The 23,031-nt window shown below is 41.5% G+C and overlaps 1 protein-coding gene across 3 annotated transcripts in view; it reads left to right on the top strand.

Annotated features, from left to right (window-relative positions):
- Window positions 1–23,031, top strand: part of FGFR2 (fibroblast growth factor receptor 2) — an 80,867-nt gene that overhangs the window by 35,476 nt on the left and 22,360 nt on the right. For 2 of the 3 annotated variants that reach the window (XM_084526259.1, XM_084526258.1), the window contains 3 exons: window positions 14,184–14,374; window positions 16,903–17,047; window positions 19,070–19,266. In XM_084526259.1, coding sequence (XP_084382385.1) covers window positions 14,184–14,374; window positions 16,903–17,047; window positions 19,070–19,266 — 533 coding nt within the window. Of the gene's footprint in view, window positions 1–14,183; window positions 14,375–15,105; window positions 15,254–16,902; window positions 17,048–19,069; window positions 19,267–23,031 lie in introns of all 3 variants that reach the window. The other variant, XM_084526257.1, reaches the window with a different exon arrangement.

Below are 23,031 nucleotides of genomic sequence, written 5' to 3'. Positions count from 1 at the left end.
ACATTGAAGTCTTCAAAGACAGTCTGAACCGCCCAACCCTCCTATCCCTGTTCTTTAGGTAGATAACACCAAAAACAGACTGAGGTTTTTTATAGCATTAGCAATATTTTGTCATCCCTCAGTAGGGTGAGCCATGTGTGTTGTTGAGGTCAAACCGAGTGACTCGGAGCCGTTCTTGTTTGAACACTTGTTCAATACCATTTGTTGATGGTACAGTAGTGGCTGCCAGATCTGCTAATACACAGCTCCCTGTGTGTCCCAGTGCAGTGCGGAGCTGCTCACCCTGGCTGGACTTACAGGGGAAGAATGTAAGGGGGTGGCTAGCTGAGGGATTTGTAGAGGTTTTTTGCTCATTTGTTTTGCTATTTGCTTAATCCTTTAGAGGATCCTAGATTGATTCAATTTTGTTTTTGCTAAAAGATGCTTTTAGTAGGGTGCATGAGATGAAGAAGTTTCTTGCAATATTGGGATTTTACCTTGCTCAAACAAAAACAGTTAAAAATCCCCCTTTCCTTCTGTCCCCTGATCCTTCTTGTTGCCTTTGAGGTCCCAGTCATGGTGACTGTAAATTTCTGTACCCAGTTTTTCTTTCTAGCAAATGTGTTCGTGGATGATGCAGTCACTTGAGCAAATATTTGTCAGAAGCCCTCTCACCTCTTCTCCCTTTGAGCCTTTTGAATGCCTTACATTGAGGAATATTATGCAGGAGTTTATTTTTCCTGGCAGTAAATTATAGCGACCTGCATGAATGAATGGAATGGCAATAAGGATTATGTCATTTATTTAAATGTCTATTCCTTTCCTATAGGGAAGCAGAAAAGTAAATAGTGAGGTCAAGTTCTTCAAAAGCAACTGGCGACTTGGGGGTGCTGGGTACGAATGTCTTACTCATGGCACCCAAGGGAGACCTGATTTTCCCTGGGGGAATATTCAGCATTTTCTGATACTTAGACCCTAGGAGATGGGAAAGCAAATGTCCAGAAGTCACTTCTGCAAAGCACAGCTGGCGTTTTGGAGCTCAGCATGCTTCATCGTTTTATTCCCTTTTTGCATTTAGTTTGAGTGAAAGGGTGTAATTGTTAGTTTACTTTGAAAACACACACATGGGATTGTGCACCCCAAGATAACTAATACCGTGCATTGAATTTACTGAGAGTCTCTCAAGAGATGCTGCGCAGGGACTTTAACCTGAAAGGGGCATTGATGCTAGAGAGCTTGTCCACTTCTGTTGCTGAAAGCTTTCAATAATTGTGGAGGTTGGGCAAGAAATTGCTGAAGCAGTAAATTACAACAGGCCAGAAGGGGAAACTCTGACTGTTTTTTCTAGTTAAGACAGTTCTACAGAAGTTAATTTTCTGCCTTTTTTATTTTATTTTTTATTTTTTTTTCTCCATATGATTTTTCCATTCCCATAGGGTTGTGCAGAGTTATGGATGTTTGTTTAGAGGCTATTGCATATGTAGACCGCATCTTACAAACTTCAGGTCGTTAATTTTAGGCCAGGTTGTGTGTGGAAAACTGTCAGTTGAAAGCCTCTGCAATTGCTTTTCCTACATGGTTTAACTGATTCCAGAGTTGATTAAGTGTAAGTAACAGCAAATGGTATTAAACATGGTAATGTATTATATGAACACGAGCATCTGACTATATGGTGTAATGTAGAGAACCCTCTGATTATGTCACAGATTTGGGAGGTATCCCAGCAAAAATCGTGCCAAATAATGACACAATGCTAGTTAGGAATATCCAGTATTACTTGATGCCAATTACTTTCCAAACCTTGAACTCTTTCGACAGTTAAAAGCCTGGAGCCAGCAGGGCTGAGAAGTTTTTCAGCCCTAATGTTAGGTGTGAAGTATTCTCGTTTTTACCTTGTAATTACTTGCAAGAACTCTCTTAAAACAGTCAGCTCTGCTCAGATGGTCTCATTCAAATTTACAAACCTGGCAAAAGAGTCATACTGAATTTTTTACAATGGGAGTAGAAAATACTGCCGAATAAAGCAGCTCCTCTGTGTAACACCAAATACTTGTCTGCATTGACAGCGTGAGCAGGGAACAGTCCAGAGAAGTTGGACAGGATATTCTGTGCTGGACGATGTTATTCTTTAAAAGTTCAGGACACCTGCATGGGCTGCCTTCTCCTCGCCCCTCCTGCCCTAAGCAAGGACTGGAGCAGGCTGCAGGTTCTGCAGATGTGCTGATGGTACCAGTGGCGAACTGTGGCCATTCAAAACGCTGTTGGGAAGGAAGAGGAGTGGTCTCCAGCTATTCATTGGAGTACTACCCAGAGGCTTCAATTAATATCAGATATTTGTTGCCCAAGGCATTGTGCCAGCGCACAGTAATTACTTACAACCTAAATGCAGAGACTGGGGGAAGGAAACGTCACTGTCCATTTTATAGATGAAAAACCAGCTGTGGAGCGATGAAATTTTTAGCCCTGGGTCACACAGGAAGCTGGTGGCAGAACAAAAAAGAAAGCTAGTATTTGGATCCTCCTCCAACTCTTTAATTAAAAGAATTATTTCCTTTGTAAAGTTCAGCCCATCAGCTGGTTTTTACATGCAGCTCAAGTGCCTTTTTCTTTTTTTGTGTGTGCGTTTAATGGCAGGTAGAAGCTCACATTTTTATAGTAAGCTTGCTAATAGACTAACTCGGTTCTCATTAAACATATATAAAGTCATACAGTCTTAAGGGAGAATGATTGAAAACTATGTGGTTTGCACTTATGAGTCGTATTGTAGTGAATCCGGGTTGTAGGAAGCAACGTGGGAATGTAGCCACTGAGACTTGTACATAATTAGATCACTCTTGGATTGCAATTATCGCTAGAGTACTGTTTCAGCAGCGGCAGTTCTGTTTTAGCATGGAAGTAACTAATTGAATTTATATTTTAACAGCAAAAAAGGTTAGTCTTTAACACGCATGGTGCAGGTAGCCATTTCTGTCCTATTTAATGTCATCATCCAGGGAAACAAAAGATTGGTTTGGTTTCAGATGGAGTTCTGCACATTACCTCATTTACTGGGTCTTGCACGCAGCTGCCATGGCACGACACATCTCTCAAGAATGTGGAGTGAGGAGACTCTAATGTTTACTATAAAACTGAACATAACATGTCACAAATAATATATATATATAATATACATGATAATATATAAGATATACAATGTATATAATATACATACATACATATATATATATATATATAAGTCCTTTTGCAACCAGTTTAGCTGTACATTGAGTTTCTATTTCACCTGATAGCCATGCCTTCAGTTCATGTCACTCAGGAATGAGCTCCAGAGGTAGAATAGTACCATGCAGTTGTCCCTTAGCAGTAGTTCGTATTTTCTTATAAAAACATGGTAAGGATAAATTCTAGCCCAGGAAGCGTTTTAAATGACTCTCAACTTAAAGCTTGTGCCCTAGAAATTCTGCATATGAGTGGTTTTCCTGGTGGGTGTGCAGAAAAGCACTTGTATTCTGAACTCTTGGAGGTTTAGTGGGCTTAAGGGTGAATTTTACTCATGCTTTTTACAGCATGTTATTAAACAAACAAAATTTCATTAAAATGGAATCTTCTTTTTGATTTTGACACTTATTCACTGTTTATATTTCCTGTAGTATAGGCATAAGAAAAACTTGGCTTGCATTTGTTTCTAGTCAGTTTTTATTTTCGGGTTTTCCTATGCTCTCAGAGTCTCTAGCTGTGACCATGATATGGATACATATATATATATATATATATAAATATTATTTTTAAAGAAGTTTCCACTTTGTCATTCCTGAATTCATTCATTTGGTTTTGCCAAGACGTTGTTTTGTCAAAATTCAGAATTAGTTTGCCTTAACCACAGAACATTAATTTCCAGAGATTGTTTTTAGGATTCAGGTTACATCTGGAAAAGACACTGACACCAGCTAGATACCTGCTCTGTGCGTTGCATCACTTGGTGCCTGTCAGGAGTTAAATGCAGGTATTGCTACCAAGCCTCAGCTTGTGTTTCTAGCAGATGGGGCTGTAGTTGTTGACGATCCTAGCACAGACAAGCTTCGGCTTGACATCCTCACCCAGGTGCCTGCGGTCCAGGACATGACGAGACAGGGGCTGCAAGCGTGAAGGCATCCACGCCGATGCTTGCCCTTAGGTGTTTGGTTAGGCCGAGAGGGAAGAAGATTTTGTTTCATGTACTGATAAGCCTGAGTGTGGACTTTACACCTGGCACTAGGCTTTTGGCAAGGTGCGCGTAGCTGAGACGAAATTACGCAAATTGTTCAGTGCTGGAGGCTGTGCGGTTCGCTCCCGAAAACAAAGGCCGCAGTGTGATGGTTCAGCTGAGGGAAAAGGCAAGCTCGCGCCTCCCCCCGCCCGCCTTCCTTAATAAGGCAAAAATACTCCCAAACCCTAGTTTTATAGCGCTAAAGCTTCTGATTTCATTGGAGTAGTCTGGCTAAATTACATTTTATGGACAAATACTGGTGTCATTACTTCATCTGCTGGGTGAGCACTGCATTTGTCATGTTTGGAGCGCTTCCTGCGGAGCCTGCTGTGGGAGGACTGGTCTCCCTGTCCCACTTTCTGTCTTATTGCAGCCCCAAGGCAGGTATTTCTCTTCCTTTTGATGAATGATGAACAGGATATTGTTTCAGCCCTGCTATTATCATTTTTAATCATGCCTCCTAATTCATGCAGCATCACACTCGTGGAAATACAAGTAGGAATTCGCAGGGGCTGCCTGAAGATGCTAGGCAGACTTGTGTTTTTCAACGTGCAGTTGGCACGTGTCGAAAGCCACATCTGTGCCTGCAGATAATCCCACTGCCACTCACCACCGATGAGATGAATTTTAACTGGGATGCTCGCCCTAGGGGGCGAGTGTTTCCAGGGACACTCACCCCCAAGGTTGGGTTTGGGGGATTAAACTAAGGGTAAAAGAGGTGTAGCAGTGGTGGAAGTGGATGGAGATGGCACTGAACTGTAGATTGAAGTGATAGTTATCAAGAGTTGTGTATGGCTGCAGTGAGGCTGGGGACAACGGGACTGGAAAAATGCTACAGTGACAAGGTGCGGGGGCTCTTCCCAGAGTTTCACAGTGCAGGAGAGAAAAGACCTTGAAGAAAAGGTACTGGAGGGAGATAGATAAGAGTGTGAGACACCTGGGAGTACCAAAGGGTGCACAAATCAGTGAAATGTGGAATTCTGTGGCTGTTACAGAAAAGGTTGTCCTGACAGCCTGCACGCGGGTGTCCTCTCCTCTCGCTGCTGTGCAAACCGCTGTGCCACTTGAAATCCAGAGGTGGCTAGATTTTATAGCTTTTCTGGATTTTGAGTCATTAGGTCATCTTTGGGTTACTCGTGCTCCCATGGTGCAGCTTTAACAGCAATTGCTGCATTTAAACGTAAAAATGAAGTAAAATATAATGCAAATGTAATTTAAAAGCCACATTAAAAATCATAGTTTGCTAAGCACTTTTGAATATTGAACTGCTCTGTAAATATAAAATATTATGATTATTTTTTCAGGTTGCTATTTAAAAGGTTGCATGAATGTGTTAAAAAATTTGACTGTTTGTGTTCATGGAAGAAAAAATACTAATACTATCAGAGTTTGATCTGAATGAAGAACTCAATACAACTTTATAGTAGTTGGAATAGAATTGTTTTTTGCCATTTTTACCATTTTTGCCATTCTTGTGGTGGGACATTTGTCCATGTGATGGTAAAATCCCTTGTGATGTCCTTGTGATAATTTCAAACCTCTGTACCTCAATATAGTGAGTGTGCTGCAGGGGAAAAAAAAAAGTTTTGGAAGGTTTACATAATCTTTTTCGTTTTTACTTTAAATGCAGAACTGCTTGCAGGAAAGGAAATTTGGAGGATGAAAAACTATGCAGTCAAGTCACAATAACAGCAGCAAAAGTCACTCCTGCTGCATGCTTTATGGCATCAGTGGGTGCACTGATGAGTTAAACCCACTGCAGCTGGGAGAGGGCATCATCCCTGTAGGAGAGATGCTATTTGCCAGGCATATGGTAAACCTTTGGCAGAGCCTGCTGGGGAGCCCAGAGCAGCCGTGCTGAACCCCAGCGTTGTCTCTGTGGTTGTGGTGGACCATCTGAGTGCTGGGAGCTGTGCACAGTACGAAGGATATCTCCACACATAAAAATTAATGCAATCTCTGGAAATGGCCAGAGCAATAAAATTTTACCACTTGTCTGTGAGAAAGTTACAAATAGTTTTTCATTTTCTCTTGTAGTCTCTTTTAGGTCACATTGGAAAGAATTTCAATGAAAATTTCAGCTCCTCGTTGTTCCATTTCCCATGCTTTTCTCACACCAAAGTGAGGACTCTCCCCTCTTTGTTCAGACACGCATGAAGCTTTTGCTTATGCATGTGCTATGTGAGGGGTATTGAAAGGGAGCCCCAGGATTAGCACTGTACAATTTTCTGCTGTGACTTTTTTTGTCCCACAGTTTTGGTGAAACTCATGCTGTGTCAGCCTGACAACAAGGACAAACTGGTCCTAAAGCCCTTTTGATGGTTTCATATTTTACAACAAGATCGTTCATGTCATCTGCCTTAGCCCCCGTCTTGCTGGGGATTCCTCTGTCTCATTTAACTCCCCCCCATATATGTGTGAGCTGAAGGGATAGTTTTTATAGCTAGTCCTGATTGTGATTTTTCTACTGTTTCCACCGACATCAAGCTTTGTGCTGAGCCAAATCAATCTTGCTGCAGCTTTTTTTTTTTTCCTCCCGGCTTGCTGCCATATGAGAAAAGGTGTGCAGATGAACCGATGCTGTAAAGGTGTTATGCAGAGATGAATTTTAGCTAAAATGCACATAGGACAGCAAGTGAAAGCTACGCTGTAGAGCTATCCAAAGAGACAGATGGGAGAACGTCAGCGGGAGCTTTGCCTGCTGGAAAAACACTGCCATTACTTCCAGTTGGAGGTGAAGGTGGTAAAGCCAAGGACAAAGAGTTTGAAAATACATGATTTGTTTCTGCAAAGATTTAAAAAGGCACTGCCTTCTACTCGACTGCTCTTGGTTAGAAGGAGGGTTTAGGTAGCACAGGTGGTTGGATGGGATGGTAAACGCTTTGCTAACGGTAGGAAGATGCCTGCTTGTGGTGCCTGTGACAAAATGTTAGCCTTTAGGATGCAAGTTGTTTAATAATGACTGTTAAAATGTTTAATTTAATGAGAAAATATTGTTCAGTGACAGCAGGGAATATACGGGGCCTGATCCCTAGGTATCTTACTTCAGGCTGATTTCTGATTCTGGTCCCTGATGGACGTTTGGGCCCTGTAATTAGCACTGACGAAGTGTGTGACACAGTTGTGGAAAGAACTTTATATAAAGGCACCTAAATTAGAGCAGAGAGGGAGAATAGAAAGTGGGTGAGGGGGTTAGCCCCATCACTAGCCCCATGGCCAAGTCCCTGTGCTGCTCTGGGCCTAGCTGGGTTGACGTGTGAGGGCCAGGAGCTCCAGCTGCAGTGACACCCCTTGGAGCTCTTGGCTCTGCGGCTGCTTCTTTGAGTAGCGTTGGCCTGATAGGAAATGCTACACAGGGAGACTCCTGCTGCACAGGAATGCTGGATAGCACAAATGCTTGTTGGCTAGTACCTATTGGTGAAAGATGCCAAAATTTGTAAGGCATGATTTCATCAGCACTGGTAATGCTGGTCTGATCCACAGGCTGTTCTGCTCGTCTGTCTGAAGGGCTCCTGCTCTTTGTCAAGTGCTCTTGCCAGGGATGGTCTTTATCTCTTAATGACAGTGATCTGTTACTCCTTGTAGCCTTAAAGCATCTTCTGGTTTTGCAGAGAGCTTGTGAAGAGAGCATGGTCCCTGACACACTGTGGATGATACCTTGGTGTGTATAAATTACCGCTGGGGTGGTGATTTGAGGGGTGTGTATGTATGTTCATATAAATGGAACATGACAGTTCAGCAGCACTTCTGAATTGGCTATAAACAACACGCCGCGCTTCATATTATGCAGAAGGGAAACCAAACTGACGTGCATCTGGTAGAAGCTACTCAGCTCCTGGCTCACATATACGCCGTGGATGACATTCATTAGTAGAGGCATTTTGCCTACACCTGCTCGGTTGTTTCTGATCTTCTGCAAGAGCAGCCAGCGCCCAACCTTACTCCTCCGCACCGCTGAGCAAATAGTGGAGGTAGCAGTGTTTTCCTTCCAGCCCTTCACAGAGCACAGGCCCCCATAAGCAATTGCTTATTGCTGGAGAAGGGAAGTGAAGGTTTGGCTTGGCCTGTGTGTAGAAAACTACCCCGAAGGAGGAAATTCCTGTGGGGACTCTGACATCTGTTTGGTTAGACCCCTCCTATGCCACTCCACCTAGAGGTATGGAAAGCAAGTGTCGTTTAAAGGCAGGTCCTTCACATGAACTTGGATAATGCTGGATTTATAGGGAAACTTGTTTTGCAGTTCCTCAGGCCTTGGCTGCTCCTGGAACTCTCCTCAAAGGCGCTCTGTAATTCAGAGAGCAATAGTTAATCCAGGCTCCAAGTGTTGGTGAACTGAGGCCGGATTAGCAGCTTGTGTAGGAGGAGTCTTTCCTGAAGGACAGTGACGCTCATGCCTCTCCTTCCAAACCAGTTCCTTGTCTGTCAGGCAGAAGAGGACAGAAACATGAATGGTCTCTGCTCACTGAATGGTGAGAGATTCATAAGAATCTATCTTTTTTAATGGTTGCTATTTAACCCAGATTGGTAGTGATCACAGACAGGCGTTACTGTGCACAGCCCAATGGCTTTACTATATGCCCTCACCTGATAGTAGGTATCCACACCTCCAAAAACAAATCATCAGAGCCAGCAGTAACAGTTTGCATGTGTACAGTCTCACCAGGGATGCCAAAAATTGAATGAGCATAGGGACGAGTGACTTGTGCAGGTAGAGAGAATTGTTCCCTCAAACTGTGGCTGAAGGTTGCCTTCTGGCACCTCCCATGTTAGGTACATGGCTCAGTGGGAGCACTGGGAGACATCTGCCTACAGGGTGAAAATGAAACTTGGGAGAAATATTTCAGTCCAAATGTATGGTAGAAAAGCCTGTGATGAAAAGGCTGAAGAGTCAGTCCTGCGAGTTTGGGAAGCCAAAGCCATGGCAAGTGCATGTGATTGCAGTCTAGCATAAAAGACTATAGGATGATTTTTGACACGCATCATTTAAAGGATAATTGACATTTTCCAAAGCAATAGATGTTGCATGATGGCTGGATATGCAGAACCTCTACCAAAGGCTATTGATCCACAGTGGTTACTGATGCCACAGTGGTCGGTGATGCCACACTTGGAGGCATCCTTGGAGGGAGCTCTGACAGTGTCAGCTGTCATGACTCCTTAGCTTTCAGTAACATTTCAAAATTGATATTAAAGGCTCTGGAGAATGTGTCTGTCCAATGAAAAATTGTGGAAAAGAATCGGATTACTTTTTCTTTTATTTTTCCATTTTAATGGAGGGTCTCTCCATTGTCCCCAGAACTCTTGCATTTGCTATTCAGCTTTTATTTCCTTAGCTTGCACTTGAATCACACATTTGCAAGGAGAGGAAACAGGCACATTCAAAAGAAGAAAATAAGAGTAGTTTTCATTTTTTTTGAAATGAATCAATTGCCTTATCCAAAGCCTCCAAAGCCCATTGAATTCCATGTGAGTTATTCCCCTGACTTCAATGGGCTTTGGTTCTGGCTTTTAGCTCCCATGAAAGGTCCTGAACTGTCTGTCCTGGGGTGACAGGGAGGCTTGGATAGACAATTACCAGAGCTCTTCTCAGCCCTTGGCACAGCCAGGTTGCTAAGGAGACTTGGCCTCTGGATAGGACCCGGAGTTCACCCCTTCCGGGGTTATTGTCTCCTCTCCCTGCCAGCGCACTCCAGTAGCGGCAGTGGCAATTTTTCAGTCACAATACACTCCCCTTCAGCCTCTGGCAGCCACAAGTCCTGTCCTACATCTTCCTTCAGCTGGCACGCTCGACAGGCAGCCTCTCTTCCCTCTGTGTTTCCATCCCTGTACCCCTCTGCCCTAGGACTGGGGTGGTGGGATCCGGCCTTCCATTTGCTGTTGGCTGTGAAATTCTTTTGGCCCCTTTCACTGTCTTCCCTCCCCTGGCATCTTCATCTCATGCGTCTGCATCGTGCCGTTCCTGTCTCTCACCTCCTTGATTTCCCTCTGTGTTGCCTGCAGTTGGTCAGCAAAACAATTGGGGAAGATTAAACCAACCATCAAAGATGAGGAGCTTCTGTAGGAACCACCTCTCTTGGGGCTTTAGAGATGGATCTTTAAACATTTTCAGGACCTCCTTGGGAAGTGTGTGGGCTTCAGGAGTCACATCAAGGGTGGCTCTTCCATCCTCTTCTTCCACCATTGGTGGCAGGATGAGCTCCTTCCCACCCATCTCCACGTGTCCTACAGGGCTTGCAGATTCCTCTGCAGCTCCCTCCATTGTGAGCGTTTCTAAGAAACTTGGTATTTTCCAGCTTTCTTGGATTCTTTGTAGCTTCCTTTCCTGGAGGAAGGTATTCTGAAGTTTTGCCATTAACAGCCTAAACAGCAGTTTCTTCTGAGTCATTGAGCAGTTCTCTTTGTCAGTCGTCTTTTCCGATAGCAAGTCTGTTTGCCTATAGATAAGCAAGCAGAATTACCAAAGCAATTCTGAGCAGAAATGCTCAAGTCCTGGATACTTTTATGGTGGTGTAAAATTTAGTTAGATATTTGTAGCCTTGAATATGATATTCCTCCCATGAACAATCAGTTCCACTCTGCCTTTTGTAGATAATTGACTCCTCAAATGGAGCTGTCCTTTTTTTTGTCGTCGAACTGCAAACTGGAGAAAGCAAACTGGTGTCTGCTTGTTAAAGTGGGATCCAGAATCGAGCATGCTTTCTGTCTAAAAGTCTTATAAAGTTACTCTTTGGGAAGAATGCTAACAAAAATGAAATATAATGTGTTGAGATGTATGCATAATTATTAGTTTGGTTCACTTTCAGGTCAATATACAGAAAATATACTTCATTTTTAAACATCCATAACTTTTCAGTTGAACCAGAAAAGACTGTTTAAGCAAGCAGAGCATATCTATGAAAAATCTTGTAATCTGTTTGTAGTTCACTAAGTAACTAATATTTATGGTAGTAAAATTATTATGTACTACTTTTTATGGTCTTTGTGATGTAGTGTTCATTATGCTTGAAAACAGCTAATCTATGGGTCAATTTTCCGTGTTATAGCTTATGCTGTTGACTTATTTTTGAAATGCGTTGTGTTAGCAGTGAAAGTAGAACGCTAAATTTTGAGCGGTCAGATAGCAAATATTTATTTCTTGAGGTTCGGATTCAATTCAACAGCAATGAGTGAAGGGGAATATTGAGATCAATAGAGTGATAGAGTTGCAAGCTTGGTTGTCAACTTGTTTCATATCAAAAAATTATCTGAGTGAAATGACTAGAGACGTATGTAGTCACTGTAGTTTCATGATGATCCTAATTATGATCATTGTATTATTTAAGGCAAGTGATAAAATCAGTGTTACTGGCTTTTAAGATATTTTTAGGCAACGTTAACTCTTTGTTTAGTATGTAATAAAAAGGAAAACGCTGCTTCCATCCAATATTAGTGTAGCCAGTTGTTTGAGTGGTGATAGCTGCTTACAAATGTAAGGGTTGTATTTTAAATGTGAAATAGTGATGTGAGATTTATGGATATGGTTTGTGACAGTACCTATACTTAAACAGGGTCCTTAAATGTGTATGGTTTGCTGAGAAATAGCGAAGACAGGATAACATTCTGAAATGACTTGCCATGAAATGGTTCTGTACAGAATTATCATTGGCCGTTTGTAATTAGTGGAAGTTTGTCCATATTTTATTATTTTCCCTGATGCTGATGGCCTTTCTTGGGGTCCTTGGACTTCAGGTTTGTCATGAAACCCCACTGAGTTTGCATCATGATGTTACGGTCTTTTGTGCTTGCTTGTGTGCATGCAGGAATACTCCCTTCTGCTGAAGTGGGGGAGTTGAGCAATCAGTAATCAATGCTCTACATGTTGGAGGGTAACTAAAGCTCATTTTTTAACTTTTTTTTTTTTTTTTTAAATTCTTGCCCTCAGAAGAAATTTCACAAGTGTTTTACCTGTATGTGCACCCACTCTCTTTAGACTTTAAGGAATTTGGGACAAGAATGCAAGAACTTTCCTTTTACTTCTTTGCTTGACCTTTTATTTTTTTTGGTAGAGGAAACGTTTGACAGTCATCAATAAAAGATTAAATCATTGATGGCTATCGGGATAAACTAAACACATTTCGTGTGTTGATGCTGGCATAGTAGGAACTTTTCCAAGATGTTTCGGGCCTCATTCTCTGGTTTGTTTAAGGGCAGCAAGTAAGGTCACAAAGGAAATCAAACCCTGATGTGGAGAAATGAAACATGAGGCCTACTGACTTCTAAAAAACATTTTAAATAACATTCTCTAAGGTTTCATTTTATACTGAAGGCAGCTGTAATAAGTTTTGGAAGATGGTGTAAGGTTTCTATTAAAGAGAGATTTTGCTTGCTGTTTTTGTACCCAAATGAAGGAGTGAGGGAGGTGAAATTAGAGCTTATTTAGCATAAGGTGAGAAACTTTAAAAAGGTTTCTCCAGAACTGTAAAATAGCAATTTATATGTTCTACTGTAATTTACAAATTAAAAAAAAAGGTTAAATCATTCCTAGATCTTTTGAAAATGACACGCATAGCCATGGAATAATTTAATAAATGCAATACAAATGCACTTTTGCCACAAGTAAAATAAGACTGCTGCTTTGTAGTATGCTGCCAGCGTAGCCTCGGTGAATAAATTCCCAGTAGATGTTTGCTGCATGCCAAATATATTGGACTGTATGAAAGATCCCATTGTTCCAAGGGCATCATTATTTGCTATTACACTCGCAATGTTTGCTTGTGAAACAGTTTATTGGAAACTAGTATGTTTAAGGAGTGCTTGATTTGAAATTCAGTTGATTTGGCTCTTAACGTCAAAGCTTTTCCAGTGTACAGCCTCTAAAAATAAATATTTAGATTCACTCTCTTTTTTTTTTCCTGATCTTCGAAAGAATTCCTGGAGCAGGAGAGAAGCTCAGGCAGTGATGGGCAATGGGATCTTCACTTTAGATTCATAGGTTGAATGTGTACATAGGTCATTATTAACTTTTTATTCTTATAAAAGGAAAAGGCAGAGTTAAGTTTTCTTGAAGAGGGAGTTCCCACTTAGATGATGGAAAGCCACATCTTTCTGAAGGTTTTTTTGGGGGGCCAGTGGTGTTGTCCATACTGCTCACTGGATAATAAAACGATTTGGTAATTAGTGCTGTCATTTGGAGGGCTTTCCCTTATGTGATGGTCAAATGAAAAGTCCTTCTGCTTTGCCCACTTGCCTTGTCCAGAAAAAAGGCTGCTGGTGGCCCTGGAGAACTGGGAGCTGGGCTGGTGCCCTGCTTACCACCCAGGAGATCTGAGCAGCTTTCAGGCTTGGTGAGGGTGGTGGAAAGCTGCCTCACCATCATAGCTGAGGGCAAGGTTCCCTCCCATCCATGCTTTGCTCATGCTTTACTGTCGCTGTTTTATGGATCAGTGCTTTGAGAAGCTGAGCTATCTGGTATGTGTCCTCCATGGTACCTTCCAGTGCTGAGGCTTCTGCTAGTTTTGAGAAATTCCTTTTTATTTCAATACCTTGTTGATTCATTTAAAAATATATATATATATTAATCCTCCTTCCTAACTTGTGGAGATTTAGTCCAGTTAGTATGTTTCAAAACTCTGAGGTACTTATTACAGTAACTCTTGAAAAAGAAAAGAAGGCATTTTACTTATTTCTTGCTTGATTGGACTATGAAAAACGCGTAAACCTTTTAGGCAAGGTTTTTCCCCTCCCCCCAAATAGCTATTCTTTATATTACAAGTGTAGTGCTCAAGTCATCTCCTTTGAACTGCAGTTTTTGTTATACGTTTTGGCTGCAGTGTTATTTCGGAGGAGTCAGCCAACAGGCTTACAGGGCTTTTTGGCTCGAGTTCACTTACAGTTTTCTTGGCAGCTCTGCTTATTTATGCATCTTTATTTCTCTCTCTTTCTCTCCCTTGCTCCCTCTCACTCGCCCTCCCCATCCGAGCAGAGCGATCACCGCACAGGCCTATCCTCCAAGCTGGCCTTCCTGCAAATGCCTCTGCAGTAGTCGGAGGTGACGTCGAGTTTGTCTGCAAAGTCTACAGTGATGCTCAACCTCATATTCAGTGGATAAAGCATGTAGAGAAGAATGGCAGTAAATACGGACCAGATGGACTGCCGTATCTCCAGGTTTTAAAGGTGAGGCATTGCAGATGCTAGTGGTGGTGACAACTTCTATAAAGCATTGTATTTCGTTGATGTGAATCCAAGAATTCTGAGATCTGAACCTCTTTTGAAAGTGGAAGTGTTTGTCAGAAACAAAATAAGTTAGATAAACGTTTGGTAGTCTAAATGCTAATTATGCAGCTTATAGACACATTTTTTTTAAACTTCCTTGAAGTCTTGTATCTAAACATTCCAGGAATGACTTATTGAGAAAAAAATAATAACAAAAACCCTCTTAAGGATCTTTATTGACGTTTATATATTGTTAGAGTGCATCCATAACATACTGGGAGTATATGCTCCATTTCTTTCATGTTCCCTCAGCCTATTTATTTCAAAGACTGTGTAGTTACGTGACACCTGCTGCCAAAAGTTTGTTGGAGGGTTGGGTTTTCCGCGTGCTGAGCCTTCAAAGATGTCTGTTTTTCCCCAGTGTGATGTGGCATATCAGTGGCACCGGGTTGTTCTGCACTGTGGATTTTTCTGAGCTGGTTGGTGTTGCTTTGGATTTAAAAGCAAAACAAACAAACAAAAAAAAATAAGCAGAAAACAAGCAAAACCCAAACCCTCAACGTTTTGACCCTGATGCTTGCGTGAAGTGGAAGGCGTGTTCATATGATGTGTTGGTGGTGGGACCGTAGACAGATTTGTGTCCTTTTTGGGCAGCAGTTACATTGTTCTCCTGTGTTATTGGTCTATTCTAGCATTCGGGGATAAATAGTTCCAATGCTGAAGTGCTGACACTGTACAATGTGACAGAGGCGGACGCTGGAGAATATATTTGTAAGGTCTCCAATTATATAGGGGAGGCCAACCAGTCTGCCTGGCTCTCTGTTCTGCCGAGTATACAAGGTAACAATGTTTTTTAAAGAAAGCTGGATGTAGAAGCTGGAAAAAATGGTGATTTGGGAAACTGCAGGCAGCTTGTAGGATAACTCCTTGGCCTTGTGGTATATTTGTAATCCTCCTTTGGTGATGCAACTGGTATTAAACCAGCAGCCATGGAAAAATTCCCACAATATTCTGTGTGCACCACAAGCTGTGGTTTCTGATGTTGATCTTCATTCTGTCTTGTATCTGCTTTCTGTGTGTGTACACATTTATGTTCAGTTTTGTTCTTAATTCTGCATACTTCTGCAATTCACATACAGGGTACTTGTTGGAAATATAATTACAGTCTAATTGGTGTATTTACCTATTTTACACACATACGGGTGTATGTGTGTGTGTGTATATATATATAGATATGAAACATTCACGTAAGTAGCCACTGAAGCATAGGCCAGGTCAGTTGAGTCACTTATGGCCTCCTACATCACCTGCAATGCTGCAGGGCTGGGAGTGTTTCCCAGTTGTATTTGCCCATTATTGCCTGGGTTATAATCCTTCATGAACAATACAGATTAGCAATGATGTGTCTACGACTCACAACTAAATTTACTTGAAAATGATTTAGTAAAAATTTGCTTATTCTCTCATCACATACTTCAAAGTGATGTTTTGCAATGGAACAGAGACAAAACCCAACAGCATCTCTTTTTAAAATAATTTCCCTAAGTCTCCATAAGAGAGTCATTGGCACTGATGCCCTGTTGTGCACATCCTGGGACAGCTGGAAAGTCCCAGGTCTAAAAGCCTCTGGATTTTGGATTCAATCTATTTGTAAAAGTTTGGATAAAGACTGATACACTCACTGGTTAGCCATGTAATGACCTGTCACGACAGAGATCTAGCAAGTCCAGAATAAGAGCAGAAAGAAAGTCTATTTTTTTCCTGTCTCTCTCTCTCTCTCTCTCTCTAAGATTTAGAAAAATATATATTTCTCCTCCCTGGTTCTTGCACCATTGGGATCCAGTTTCTCTCTACATCTGAGAGCCACAACTGATCCTCTCTGAACACGAGCATAGATACCTTCCTACGTGACCTGTCCACTGTGGTCCTAAGCAAACCATCAAATATTACTGGATTTCAGATTGAACTCTGAGATCTGGCAACACTGCAAAATGTACAGCATTTTAGTGCAGTGGATGATGCAAGTACCACAGATTGCTGGAGACATTTGTTAAGTGGTAGCCTTTGGAGCAGAATTTACCTTCTTTCATCCTTTCAGAATATATTTTTATTCCTCTGAAACAGGCAACTACATGTGAAGGATGCCACGTTCTGTCCTACTGTGTTTTCTCTCTGTTTTTCTTTCAACTCTTTTATTGAAAAAGAAGAAAAAAAAAACCTTTTGTGGGTTAATTTTTCCATGTCATTTGATTGCATGCATGTCTAGGTGGTGAGTCTAGGTCTGGTGAAGGGTGTTGATGACTTTCTGAGGTGAGCTGGGACCTGTTGGTAAACGCCTTTTGGATGAGGGACTGTGGATGGGGAAGGAGCTTTGCATCTCTCCACCTCTGCCTTTCCAAAGTGCAAAGCCCTGTGGCTTCATCTCCCTGTCCACAAGAATTCTCTCAATGTCTAGCTTTTTCTCTTGCTTCCCTCTTTTTTTTTTCTAGGCTGCCGGTGTTAACACCACGGACAAAGAAATTGAGGTTCTCTATATACGGAATGTAACTTTTGAGGATGCTGGGGAGTATACATGCTTGGCGGGTAATTCTATTGGGATATCCTTTCACACTGCATGGTTGACAGTTCTGCCAGGTATACACTGCTCTCTTTCAGTGGTTTTTCCTCTTTTTTTCCTTTGTTGATTGCTGCAGAATTAGCACAGCTTCTGTCTCAGAAAATGACTTCAGGTTTCCTCAATGTTTTTACAATGATTTTATATGAATATTTATTTAAAGACACTTGTCTCAAGCCAATGGATTGTCTTGTGACATTGTAATTTGCAACTACAAAAACATTTAAAAAGTAAAATGCTATTGCAGTTAATTATTTTTTACATCTGTTAAATGTTCATCAAAAACAATAGGAAGCTGCGCTTCCTTCTCACTTAAGTGTGATAACTGAAAATCACCACATCAATCATTGTAAACTTCAAGAGGAGGAAATTCAGAGTTTCTTAAGAAGCTTTGGGACTGATTTGGCCATAATCGTGTACTAATTTGTCAAAGTACCTAAGCTATTCAATATGCTGAAATTCACTTTTACCTATCATCCAAATTTTAAATGAAAATTCTAATTTTAATGTCGATGGATTATGTACAGAAGCAGTGCCTTCCATATCTTGGGAATCAGCTCCATGCATCTTTAAACATTGCATGCACTAAGAAAACAAGTAGTCATTTGCTTTTACTGCAAAGCATGTCTTGCTGTTCTGGGGTTGATGATGTTTCTGTCCTTAAAAGAAACAAACATCAATGTGCTTTATTGCCTGAAAATTGTTATCAGCTGTTAGAAGATGTAACCATAGTTGGTTTTGACACTAGTCAAATGTTCTTGTTTATAACTGTTGGCAGCTGCCTTAAGAGTTCCTTTGAAAAAATGTGAACCACCTGAGGTTTGCTGGGTCATCTTGTGCTTACCATTTATTAATTGTTAATCCTGAGTAAGAAGTACAAAACCTGCATGTGCATATTGCTGAGATTCATTGTACATGAGTGAAACTTTCTGCAGATAATTTCTTACCCCTTTTTAAAATACGCTGAATGAGGCAACATTACTACATTTCACTCATACGTGAACGCCAAGCCTGCGTGGTCTGTCACCAAGCAGGCAGGCAGTACCAGTGTAAAGCTTGCTTTGCTAGCAGTGTTTGCATTTTGCAAGTGCTTGAACAGCATACTTTAACCGACTTTCTTGAATGGAATATTTTATAAGCCTCAAACAAAGCACAAGAAAATTTCAGCTTGAACGTGCATTGCTTGTGGAGTGACTGCTGATTGCTGTGGAATGCTGTTTATCTGGGGGGTAAATCCCAGATAAGGGATTAGGGGACTGTGTTTGCACATATAACTGTCTCAAAGACGATTTCAAAATGGTTTCAGTCACAGTAACAGCTAGGTAGAACCACTCCCACTAAAACCTAATCTCATAGACTAGCAACTGCTGTTGAAGTTCCTTAAAATACCCAGCCGTAGCGTGGCTGACAAAGGAGCACTCACTAAGACATGCTGTTAGCAATTCAGCGAAATTTTATAAACATGGTGAGGGACCATCCCACCTTCCTTCTGTGTAATAAGCTCCCAGAGAGAATTTTGGATAGACAAGCAATGCAGACTCAAGCCCCAACTTCTGTTTGCGAGTTGAGACATTCTTTCAGGCTGGCAAATTCAGTATTACATCTTTAAACGTGCCTTTATGTGGTTAAAAATAATTACAGTGCTTTTGAAGTTTGACTTGAGCAACAAAATGAACCTGAACCTAGTTTGAATACTTCAGTTCCTTCTTTTCCCCTGAAATTAGACTTGATCATTCAATATTTTGATGTGTGTTTGTCTACCTGAGCAGGCAGACACATGTACGTGTCTATATATGCCTACTTAGGTACACAGGCACACACGATGGCAAAATGAGAAGTTAAACCAGTGATCTGGAGAGACGCATTGTTCCCAGATTGCAAAATAGCCTAAATATCCACAGTATTCTGAGTGTCACGAAGTCACGGCAAGAACTGCTGATATTTTACCATGTCATGTTGTTCCAAGCACTGTGCTGAACTATACTTGTGCTGTGTGCTAACTCTGTGGTGTGATTGTTCCCTCCCGAAAACCTGCGATCCAGCTCCTGAAAAAGAGAAGGAATATCCGACATCTCCAGACTACCTGGAAATAGCAATTTACTGCATAGGGGTCTTCCTGATCGCCTGCATGGTGCTGACGGTCATCCTGTGCCGCATGAAGAACACCACCAAGAAGCCCGACTTCAGCAGCCAGCCGGCTGTCCACAAGCTGACAAAGCGAATCCCTCTGCGCAGACAGGTAACAGAAAGTAGATAAAGAGTTTGAAGAACTTTTACCAAAGCACGAAGCCAGCACATCCTTCTCATGGGAGCTTTGTTTGGAAGGGGCATGAATGAGCGTTAAACCAAACCGCATTTAGGGATGGTTTTAGGCTGGCACCTAGGAGGCTGGCATGGGAAGAAAGCACGTCCCAATGCAGCAGTGTGTGTCTCAAGGCAAGGAAATCAGGGATGTCAGAGCAGAAATGTGAAAAAAAAAAAGGAATATATTCTGTATTAGCAGTCTATAGATGGAAAAAAAAATCTATTTGAAGTATTTTTGGGGCCTGATCCCACAGCTTATTGAAGTCAATGGAAAATTTTTTAGTGACTTAAATGGACTTTGGAACAGAATCCTATTTAATTGTGTATTTATAATGTTTCTAAGGTGACTATTATTGTAGTAACTAGGTACCAGATACGGAGAGGTGTTTTTCGGGAAAAAATTTTAAGAACGGAGGGGAGAGAATTTCATAGCTCAGCATCCAGAATCCACCTCAAAATAGAAAGACTGTAATAAAATAAAAATAGGGGAAACACTAAATCAGATCTCAGGCAGTTGGTTAAGATTCTGACGTTTCTGAGTGAGAAACAAAAGCGAATGCCAGATGTAAGATGCACACAACAGGATTGCACGAAGTAGATTTTGCAATCGCTTGTCACTGGCAGCAAGCATTTCTGGAGAGGGCAGCGCCACGAACAACAAACCAGTTGAACAAGTAACAGGCCTTTGGCATTGTCACAGGCCATCGCTTGCCAAAACAGCCCTGATTCCCACATACTATCGTCTCCTAAAGACTTCTTTTAATATGTTTTGATTGTCTTGCAGTGAGTCTTCAGAATAGACAGCTAGACCCACACCCAGACCGCCAGCGCTGCGAGGCTGAGGGCAGTCTGCAGCTGAGGCTTTGGTTCACCTCGTTATTAACAACAGGGACCTTTTGTGGGGTTTGGATCTGGTCAGGGCAGTGTGGATCTGAGGGTTTGGTTCATCTGCAACATTAATGAGTGGGGTGACATTTCTGCAGGTGGTTCTTGTAGCCTGTCCAGCACGTTAGCGCTGTCGCAGTAATACCCTACCTTAAAACTAGTTCTTCAATAGAGGTGGGTATATGAAAGTTTGGATGTGCTTAGAGTTAGGGTGGAGCTTGGTGTTGGGATTTCAAGTGGTGTTTTTGTTTTCTGAATCTACTTGGTTAGAAATACAGCAGAGGAATCCCTCCTGTAATGCATCAGCTGTCATCCTCTAAGGGGTGGCGTCTCACAAAGCCTTGAGGTGGGGGACAGGAGCTTTGTCCAATCTGAAAAAAAAAAATAAATATATATATATATATATATTTTAGCAAAAAATTCTTATTTTGTTTTACTTGCTTTGCCATATTTTAAATTTATTCTGTGATTTTATGCATTTGCTTGAAAATCACTGGAGAGGAGAGGTACTCTGAGTATATTGCAAAGAGTGAGAAGCCCTCAGCTCAGCTTACACATCTCCATGGCTAAAATTCAACGTAGATTTCTGGACAAAGGCGGCTTTTCAAATGTTGTATACTTAAGTAGAAAGAGAAAGATAAATATTAGCTGCTTAGATAAAAGGCATGTGTTAGACTTCTGCCTGAAAATAAAAGCATCATCATAACCCGGAGATAAGTTGATGGCTTAAAAAATGCCCAGGGTTTGGTGTGAGCTCAGTTGTGTCCGTTGAAAATGGTTCCTTGAGGGGAAAGTGTTATTTCAGTGCGTGTGACTCCAGTGCCAACCACTGCCCACAGTTTTGCTGTTTATCATTAAATGATGCAATATGGAACTTCTCCAAAGCTATTGTTTTCACAGAGGGAAACATCTCTGTCTTATAACATGCTTGTCAGGTCAGTTTTTATCGGTTAACTTTGTTTTCCTCAAACTTCTTAGCAGGAAAAAAGGCATTTTGCTTTTAAAAGTGGGACTATTTGTTTGAAAAACAATACACATTTGAAAGTGAGAATCCTATTTCAACCCAGGAGCAAAAATTCCATCACCCTCAATTCTCCTGACTATCCTTTCATTTACAGGAGTTTCTCATTCAAGGGCTCTCTGCTGTCATATTTTTACAGAGGAAAACAGCTACTACAAATATTAAGAAGAAATCTGTATTTCTGTTTCTATGATTTCACTGGTCATCTCACTGATTGTTCTGGATTATAAAGGCAGGATGAGACCAGCAATCCCTGGAAACTTGCTCATCAACCATGAAGATTTCGTAGATTTTCAGTTATCAGTCTTGCCAGTCTGTAAGGCTGCAGCAGTTTAGTTTCTGCATCTTTCAAAAAATGGCTTTCAGTTTCAAAACCAATCAATAATTAAAATAAAAAATAATCCAGGAGGCGTTTTATTTAATGGGTGTGTTCTCCTGGGTAGTTCAGATTGGTTTGTTGTATCACCAGGCTTGCTTTTTGGTTGGAGTTTATTTGTATTTCAGATAACTGTATTTACAGCCTTGTAGGGCTTTGTCACAGACCCTATATTTAGAGGCGTGGGTGCAGAGGGCTCTCCTTTGGCTGCGTGCTGTGCTGTAAAGAGGAAGAGCAGAAAAAGTGGCCAAGTTGTTGGGAGGATAAGTGCGAGTGAGCAGGGGAAGTGCTTGTGACAGGTAGATGGTGTGAGCGTGGCAGAGAGCCGGGGCCAGTGGATGTGATTTCTTGGGATTCCAGGGAAATGAGGCCATGTATTGGGGTATTTGTGATATTGTTTTGGAAGCTCGCCACTTCGAGGTCAAGTTCCCTAAGGATCTGGATATGAAAATAATACCAGTTCAAGAGGAGGCATTTGCATGGCCATGATGCCATCTCGTCTAAGTGGGATAAGAGTCTTGCTGAGTAACATATGGTTTGATTTGCAGGCCTGGATTCTCGTACACTGACTATTTAGTCTGAGCTACTACAGGATTTTATCATTCCCCACATGCAGGCATTTTTTCCTGCCAAAATGTGGTTCTCTCCGCATTCATAGGAAGGGTCATGATGAAGTCAGGAATTATCAGTTCCCTCCCCCTGCAGTCCTGTGCCTCACTCGGATCTGGTACTTGGTTTTTGAAACAGAAACCACTTACAGGGAAATCTAGCAAGCAGAGAGAGCTGCAGTGCTCCCTTGGGATTAGCCATGCTCTGCATGGGAGCACCAGCTCGCGAGGTGGTGGGAAGAGAGATTTGCAGGAGTGAGCATTGCGAGCTGGTTTGCACCATGGGCTTTATGTGAGAGGTTTTTCCAACTGAAGGGTAAAGCGTAGTCGTTGATAGGATGATTTTGTGAACTTTGGACCACTCATACATACTACTCATACTACATGTGTGTGTTTGTCTTAGAAAGGAGGAATGATCTCTTTTGCTTAGTATTTTAAATACATTCACGTTAATTTATACGTACTGTGGTTGTTCATAAACACACAGTGAACATGTTTGTGATGATCAGAGACTGGTTGGTCTAAAGTAAGACTGAGGTTCACCACCCCGATAGCTGTATTCAAAATGATGGTGGCATCTAGAGCCTGAGAAAAAGAAGAGTAATCTGGAACAAGTAAAGAACCATAGTATTGCATGTAGTGTTGAGCTGTAAAAGTATCATTCATGTCAAGGAAAAGCCTCTGAAATACAAAGATTAATAGATAACTTGTAGTAGGAGGTGTTTCAAGGAATTTACTGCAATACGTACTTTAGTTTCTTGCTTTATCCTTGGTTTTCTCTATATAAAGACTGTTGACTTGCCTAGTTGT

The sequence above is a fragment of the Aythya ferina genome (genome assembly GCF_964211825.1).
Source record: "Aythya ferina genome assembly, chromosome: 7".
Taxonomy (NCBI): domain Eukaryota; kingdom Metazoa; phylum Chordata; class Aves; order Anseriformes; family Anatidae; genus Aythya; species Aythya ferina.
The sequence above is the reverse complement of the archived record's forward strand: the minus strand, read 5'-3'. Positions and strand labels throughout refer to the sequence as shown.